We start from the raw sequence: 8,834 nt of genomic DNA, 5'->3' as shown, positions 1-8,834 counted from the left end.
TTTAGGAAAATAAGGGGACCCAATGATAATGTGTGTAAAAAAATCCTCATTTTATCTGCTTTCTCTCTGGCCATATACGTGATAAGATGTATGGGGTTATCGTTCTCAAATTTACTGATGTCCTGAAGGCTCACAGGAAATACAGTACCATAATGTTTATAACACCCACTAACGTCCACAGGGTATTTTTGTGTATACTATGGATTCCGTTCAATTTTTCTTTCAGAAGGCAGAAGTGACCACAGAAATCACTACTGGTCATTACACATGACGTTAATAGCCCCCTGTTTTTTAGCTATGTCCTCTGGAAGGCAGGTATGTGAGAATAATTCATGAATTGTATCATATACATATGCATAAAGATCCTAATACAGGACTCTAAGGACTGCTTTACTCAAATCTCTTCATTGCAATTCAGAGAGATAGGTCAGTATCAGCTTCAGTGTAAAATCATCAAAGCACTTAGCAATTAAGGTCGCCCACATATTCCGCCTTTATCATCTCACATACAAACACATTCTTTGAGGCACTTTCTTTGAGGGGGTAAACTCGCAGAATACCATAGTGGTGCATTTAATGGCAGTATACCACGTATCATTTAAGATGCTGCCCTTTCCAATTCGTGGGAAGAATCAGATCTTGATACCTGATCGTTTTATTGATGCAAGTAAGCAGGATCCTTTCTCCACAGGCACCTCTAATCATTGAAACGGTAATTCCGTGCTACATACCTGAATATCATTCACTTCATTGTTAGAATGGGTGCAAGGGATGCTGGTGGCTGATAATTGATCATCACTATAACTACAGAGACCCTATCCTGATGGTTCCTGTATCAGCGATGGTGGTACTGCTGTTTGTGGAGGTGGTGGTGACACTGATGTTGATGGCACTGCTGCTGCTACCAGTTGTCCAGCTGCTTGTGAAAGTGGTGACACTGATGTTGACAGTGCTACTGCTGCTGCTACCAGTTGTCCAGCTGCTTGTGAAGGTGGTGACACTGATGTTGATGGCACTGCTGCTGCTACCAGTTGTCCAGCTGCTTGTGAAAGTGGTGACACTGATGTTGACAGTGCTACTGCTGCTGCTACCAGTTGTCCAGCTGCTTGTGAAGGTGGTGACACTGATGTTGATGGCACTGCTGCTGCTACCAGTTGTCCAGCTGCTTGTGAAAGTGGTGACACTGATGTTGACAGTGCTACTGCTGCTGCTACCAGTTGTCCAGCTGCTTGTGAAGGTGGTGACACTGATGTTGATGGCACTGCTGCTGCTACCAGTTGTCCAGCTGCTTGTGAAAGTGGTGACACTGATGTTGACAGTGCTACTGCTGCTGCTACCAGTTGTCCAGCTGCTTGTGAAGGTGGTGACACTGATGTTGATGGCACTGCTGCTGCTACCAGTTGTCCAGCTGCTTGTGAAGGTGGTACACTGATGTTGACAGTGCTACTGCTGCTTACGGTGGGCTGACTGCAAGCGTGACTGCTACTGGCTGCAGATGTAAGGGCCCAGGTACCAGTAATGGTGCTGTTTGCGACAGTCTGGCCATGTGCTGTTTTGCGCCGAAAGTCAGCGACAATGCTCACTATGACCCTGACAGAGATGGCAGCCCCAGATTGTCGAGCATCTCTGAAACATCACAGCTCAACAGTCTGTATCACAAGATTTACACACACAAACACACACACACACACACACACACACACACACACACACACACGTTGTTTTGTGGGTTGCTTCTCAATGTAATTCACAAATCTTAGTTAACTTAACTAATCTACTTTGTCATTCTGTCCTGGTTGCTTACACTATTTACATTTTCCACTGCATTAACTATTATTAGTTCGTATGCATTCCACATGGAAGTGATGGATGGTGGCCTCATTTAGATAAGATATTTCATGCTTTCCACAAAAGCAAGTGCCACAAATGGACACTAGAACTTTATAGTTGATACACTGAAAATAATCATAGTTGGTCTATGTCTCCCACAATATTATATCACGTGCTGCATTATTTCATTGAAATTTGTTCATTTTCTGAAGTTAGTAATTAGTCTGCGGACTGTAGCAAAATTGAATTTAGAGTATCATTAATAAAAGTTACATTTTATTTAGGTAATATGTGTGGTCGTTCCTCCATCCAAGAGCACATTGCTCAGGACATGTTAATCATGTTTTAATTTCCGAAAGAAAAGGAATTACCATCGATCCCCACCCTCCGTTACAGAAGTACACAGACGCAGAAGATAAGTAAAGGAAATTAGGAACAACCTGAGTAACTAAAAAATTCAATATGTCCATTTACATGAAATTTACGCTATTCCCTAAGTACATCTCTCTAATGTTCCTTTTTGCTTGGTGACTCTTCCTTTTCCGCCTTGGTTAAACAAATCTGTCACAATGTATCAACCTCATTTCCAAACGGTTTTGCCTTACTTACATGGACCATAGAAGCTCTAGTTGGCAAGTCTAATTTTAAGTTAACTGGCGAAGTTATTTCATAACTTGGTAAGGTCTATGATATTTCGTCAAAAACTTTTTAATTTTGCGCTATGGACTATATGGATTTGCTGGTAATACCTACTGTCCTGTTCTGTATTGTGGGAGTTTACTCGTCCATTGCACAATACTTTCTTGCTTTTCTAAAGCTTTTGTGTTGGGATGCTTTACACTTTGCCAAAAATCTCCCAATTATTCACAATTTTTTTCACTGGCTCGCCCAGTGGCCCCAGCTTAGGTTGACTTAACATCAAAAGGTGAAGCATTGTTCACCCATATGCTACCTCGTACGGGGAGATGCCAGTATGAATTTTTGAATTATATACGCAGACAAGAAAACTTAAATATATGTCCCAATCTGAACCCTATGAATTTACATTATGGCTTAAAGTTTCGGATGAAATACGAGAACTCATTCTGTCTGTCCATTACTTTGATGATGGAACGGGCTGGTATGTAACTTCTTGATTTTCAGTAAGCGAAGAAACTGTTTCATTAGTTCAGATACAAATATAGTACTGTTATCCATAATAATGGATTCTGGCAGACCAAATTTCAGTAGCCAGTTGTTTACTATGGCCTATGCTACTGTACTCGCTTTCTGGTCTGGGATGATTCCCATAACTAAATATCGTGAAAAATAATCGAACATCCTAAGATCATATTTATTACCCATTTGTGTTCTATTAAGAGGTTCTAAAACATCCAAATTAATTTTCTAGTGACTCAATATGCTCTTTGTGCACACAGAATGCAGTTTCTTTCATATTGTTCTACACCACTATGATACACTTTCCACTAAAATCTTTTAGCTACGTGTCTATCAGTTTTTCTTTTCCCTTCATGATATGATAAGACATGGTCGTGTGCTTGACATAATACGTCTGTTCTCAGTGCTGCAGGAACTACAACGCGAGGTCCGCACTTCGTAGATCTGCATAGCAAGCCTTCTTACATTTCGAACTGAGGTTGTGTTTGAAATCATTTACAATCACTATTAGTTGATTTCGCCTTGATCCAGTACTCCTGGCTTCCACCTACTGTATTGTAAAACTACTGTCTTCCTGCTTACGGTATCTGCAATTATGTGTTTCATTCCTGGTTTATGAATTGTTTTCATTTAATTTTAATGGCCATCTCATTAACCGACTTGACGGATTTTTCAACACTAATAACCATTTTAAAGGAGCTTGGTCTGTAATTGCTTCGAATTTCCGTTTGTACAAATAAATAACTGGTAAAATTCTCTTTGTCGTTGACTAACTATGCCATTGGTTCTTGGTAGAATATTTTATACGTGATGAATGAAACACACACAACATCCACACCTTTGAGTGAAAATAATTTCCAGATGGAATTAAATACAGTCAAATAAACAGCATCAAACGATGGCTATCCTCCTAACTTCGTTGACTCCAAAATGCACAAAAAGCAGAAACAACAGGTGTACTCTCTTCTTTACCCTTTTCTTGACTCACCGCCTCAAAACACGTTAAATGGTGCACAATTTCATAATTGGGAATGGTTTCACTGGTTGCAGCCAGAAACCTTAAATCCAGGAATGTAAAAACATCGGTTTACGTGCACAACACCGTTGGAGAATTCTTGCTCAATTGTAAAGACAGAACTCCAGCTTTTGAAAAGAGTGGAATACATAAAATTACTTGTAATTGTTCCAAATACTATATACTATATGTACCCTATCCAAGGAACACTGCAGAATTTGGAAACGTAGAAAGGAGACTCCATTTTAGCAGACCACCTACTTAAAGAAGTCTATACTTACAATACGAAACATTAAGTTGTACATCACATCCATTAAGGAAGGGAGAAGAACTATTCTGAAGTTTAGGACATTAATAAACATATGTCCATAAACCCAAGAGTAGTACTGAATGATTATAGAAAGTTCCCTTTGTCGCCGCTTCTCACTACCCGATTTTCCTTTATTTCATTTACTATAAATGTCTCTCATTGACTTAAAAAATTTACATTGTATAATCACAGCTGTCTCGCTTAACTGCTTAATATTATTATTATACTTTATTTGTTTGTAATTTAGGACCTCTTAAAGACAAAATTATTTTGTTCAGCCACATATTTGGAATATGTCGCCAATGTTTATTGTTCAATTATTTTCTTCTATGTGCAATTGTTCTAATTTCTATATAGTTCATTAGTTAATGTGTCTCATTTTTTTCTTAGTTAAATAATCCTACATCATATTTACACTGAAATAATCCCTCTTTTTTTATTCCTAGTTCAAACATTAACATTTTTCATCTCTGGAAATTGTATTGTAGGATATTACACAACTGTTGTGTGTGTTTCATTCATAATTTCTTTTTCATTTGTCTAATAATTAGTTTCAGCCTTATTCATTTCTCTAGAGCCATATGCCTCCAGACGTTCTTTCTTATCAAAAATCTGACTTGAAGTATAGCCCAAAGTATTGTTGGAGGTATTTCACACATGTATGAGTTTCTGTTCAGAGTTAGGGAATATTAACACAGGATTTGATGTTAATATCTCCCTGAGCTTCTAGAATATTTCTTGGCACTGTGTTGTCCACTGAAAACTAATACATTTCTGTAGCAACTTAGTCAAGGCTGTTCAGTTACAGGCAATCCCTTCATGAACTTATGGTAATAATTGCATAATTCAATAAACGACTGTAACGGTTTAATAGTCTGTCACGGCAGATCATGTGTGGTGGAAGTAAGTCGAGGATTTGTACTCTCTCCAACTTGATTGATGATTGTGTCTGAGCAAAATGACATTTCTCCACAGTATGTATAGGGTGTGCTGCTCTCAATCTACTAAGTCATCCAGACGTTTAACATGATCTTCTATGTTGTAGAATAGTCGGTTGTATCGCCAATATATATCACACAGATTCTTGGTTTGAGTCCTCGATTTACCCCATTTAATAGGTGTTGGAATACAGCCGGAACATTTTCCAATCCGAACGGCATTCTTCGATATTGGTTGCTGAAAGTGTTGCGAAAGCTATTTCGGGCCTGTCTTCCAATTGGCGATAACCGCTTCTGAGATCAATCGTTGAAAAGTTTTTACGTCTTCCTGTGTTGTCTAATGTACCTGTGGTATTCGGGACCGGAAATGCATCCGTGGTGGTTCGTGCTTTCAGGTAACGCTAGTCACAACAAAATCGATATTTTCTGGTACCATTAGCTGCCTCTTTTGTCGCAATAACAATATTTGCTAACGATGGACTATCACTGTGCTCGATAATACCCTCATGTAATTCAGTACAATGAAAAGCCAGTCCAAAGTTGATAATTTTACTTTCCTCTATTCACACGATGGCCAGTTTCGGGCCGAGATCCATGTTCAAATCATCGTAACATAGCCAAAAAAGATATTCCCGAATATGTAAAAACCATGTCAAAAATGTGTAACAAACAGTTACGGCGGATACAGATAACTCCGCAACTGTTTACCTATAAATTCTTCTACTAGTTGCTGTAGATATTTCGCTATTCTGTATGGTTTCCTACAGACTGATGGGTTATCACCTGATGGTAAATGGTGTTGTGTGACAGGAGTTGTTGGTAATGGACCATCTGAACTGAATGACTATGAATATCCAAACAATTAAGTTTCAGGTGACGAACCTTGGCACGTAGCACAGACATATTGACAGTTTGTTTGATGCTTCGACCACTTTGTAATCCATCGATATCGTCATCCTCGAGTACCTCTAAGCTTGTTTTAATCAATCCTTTCGGGAGATTCACTTCATCTGTCCCAAAATTACCAACGCTTACCGAAATCATCAGCTCCCCATTAATCTTGCTTACTCGACCAACGCTTTTTCGCATAAAACAATGCATTTCATCTAATGCTTCATTGTTCGGAAGTGGCTAATCACACGTAATCTCTGCTGTGGCATATCGACGTCTACAGTTACCTCAAACAACTTCCCTGTACGAGCGGCTACTTTGTGTTGTATAATTATCTTTAATGTGCATGTATTGATTTCAGTTGGTGACACCTTAATAATTGGTGTACCGTGCGACATTGAAATATCTGCAGGTGATGGACTCTTCGGGAACAAGTTTCCAACAAGTTCAACGGTGCACTATGGAAGATTAATTTTTTGAATGATGCCCATCTATGAAGCCAAGTCCGAAAACCGTGATTACCTTGTCCCGCAGTTGGCGACCTTCCCACATGGTTACAAAACTCTACAGCTCCAAACTACTATTATATCCCACTGCAAGTAAATTACACCTAGGAGTCCCTATTCTTCTCGTGGCCAGGTAGTCTAGGCTAGTCACAGATATGTTTGCACCGCTGTCGACTAAAAATTTACATTATTTACCATTCACAAAGCCCAGCATAAAACACTTTCTGCCTCCATTAGAGCCCGCAGCACTCTGACTTACTGGGAATATTTATGTTTAACATTTTCTATCGCTTGTTTCCTTTACCCTGCTTCTTGTTCGCACTATCATTTGCCTCGTGGCCAAAACCCCCACATCTGCAACATTGTGGTTGAGTGCATTGCCCCTTCAAATCCTCTTTCTTTCAACAACGATAACACTTCTTTTTAGAAAAATTTGCTCATCATTACGTACTAGTGTAGCAATATCTGTTTACTGCAAATGCTCGACAACAAGTGGTGCTATAACCAATCCACTGGATTTTTCACTCGTAGTCTTCACGAAAACTCCGCAGGAATTCCTCACAAAAACACATCGAGTTCTCTGTTTTCTGCCTCCCTAAGCAGTACATAATCCACTTCTGGATCGCTATCAATTCATATAATTGCGCATTTGCTTTACGGATTCCGTCCGAAAAAGTCTCCACAGTCTCATTTGCCCTCTATGTCAACTGATCCAACTTTTCTCTAAAATCCTATTACTATTCTGCTCACGGTTTCTCTGACGCAAACCTTCCGTAAATTGTTCAAATGTTTTTGCCTTGTTCAGCATTTCGTGATACGAAATCTTTCTTGGTTTTAGCATAAAGCGTAAATTGGCCATCCGCACAGTAGTTTTACCTGTCCAGTTACTGGTTCCAGCTGCAGCCAGTACATCATTAATGAATACCGTTACATCGTCTATTGTTTTGCCAGAGAAGAGAGTGATTAGGTTAGTTACTGAAGGATCTACTGAAAAGTGGGGCACTGCTACACGCAATTTAAAATCACTCGAACACAACTGTGCTCTTGCGCAGTTTGCAAAGAATCTAACTGAACGATCAATTCATTAGGGCGTTACTTCTGTTGAGGAGTTTCCTCTTACAACTGTATCACTAGCTCCATCAGAGCGATTATGCTAGTAGTAGCTGACGTTGTGCCTAGAATTTCTGTGCAATTTACCACTACCCTATGTTTATACTGAAAATATATGCTTCCAACAGAGCAATGTATACTAAACAAGAAAAATACAACTGACAGTGTACGAAACTAGACTCAGCTACTTCCTTTCGCTCGATCATCACTCAGTGACATTCACTACACACGTGTACTGCATAACCAAAACGGTCTACAAGTAGAATACATTACGGGTACGAATTTAGTGCATGGTTCACTATGACCCACTAAATTACAAATAGTACATATCACGGGTACCAAATATGTCTCTTTACAATATTTCTTCTTAATTTGTATACACACATCAAAAAGAGTTCTGCATCACCTCGGTTCCGAGAGTTCCGGAACCTGTACGGAAAATTGGAATAGAGATCAAGATGAACATCATTTCCGCCCTTTTTATTGCTCATGAAAACCACACGCAGCACGTTGTACCACCATACAGCGGGACCTTCAGAGGTTGTGGTCCAGATTGCTGTATACACCGATACCTCTAACACCCAGTAACACGTTCTCTTCCATTGATGCATGCCTGTATTCGAATCGTGTCATACTAACCACAAATTCATCAACGCACTATTGGTCCAGATTGTCGCAATCCTCAACGGCGATTTGGCGTAGGGTCCCTCAGAGTGGTTGGTGGGTCACGTCGTCCATAACCAGCCTTTTCAATCTCTCTCAGACGCTTTCGATAGGGTTAATGTCTGGAGAACATGCTGCCCACTCTAGTCGAGCGATGTCGTTATCCTGAAGGAAGTCATTCACAAGATGTGCACCATGGGGGCACGAATTGTCGTCCATAAAGACGAATGCCTCACCAATATGCTGCCGATGTGGCTGCACTATCGGTCGGAGGATGACATTCACGTATCATACAGCCGTTACGGCGTCTTCCATGACCACCAGCGGCGTACATCAGCCCCACAAAATGCCGCCCCAAAACATTAGGAACCTCCACCTTGCTGCACTCGCAGGACAGTGTGTCTAAGGCATTC

General features: G+C 40.0%; 1 protein-coding gene across 1 annotated transcript; it reads left to right on the top strand.

Annotated features, from left to right (window-relative positions):
* Positions 1–841: 841 nt before the first annotated feature.
* Positions 842–1,432, top strand: LOC126252498 (uncharacterized). Its single transcript, XM_049953393.1, has one exon. The coding sequence runs from the start codon at positions 842–844 to the stop codon at positions 1,430–1,432; it is 591 nt and encodes a 196-aa protein (XP_049809350.1).
* The last annotated feature ends 7,402 nt before the right edge of the window (positions 1,433–8,834 follow it).

The sequence above is a fragment of the Schistocerca nitens genome, chromosome 4 (assembly GCF_023898315.1).
Source record: "Schistocerca nitens isolate TAMUIC-IGC-003100 chromosome 4, iqSchNite1.1, whole genome shotgun sequence".
In the NCBI taxonomy this organism is placed as follows: domain Eukaryota; kingdom Metazoa; phylum Arthropoda; class Insecta; order Orthoptera; family Acrididae; genus Schistocerca; species Schistocerca nitens.
This window is presented reverse-complemented; position numbering and strand designations above follow the sequence as displayed.

Bases quoted from the DNA above. Each gene is read 5' to 3' on its own strand.
- LOC126252498 (XM_049953393.1), top strand. From the start codon at position 842: ATGGTGGTACTGCTGTTTGTGGAGGTGGTGGTGACACTGATGTTGATG.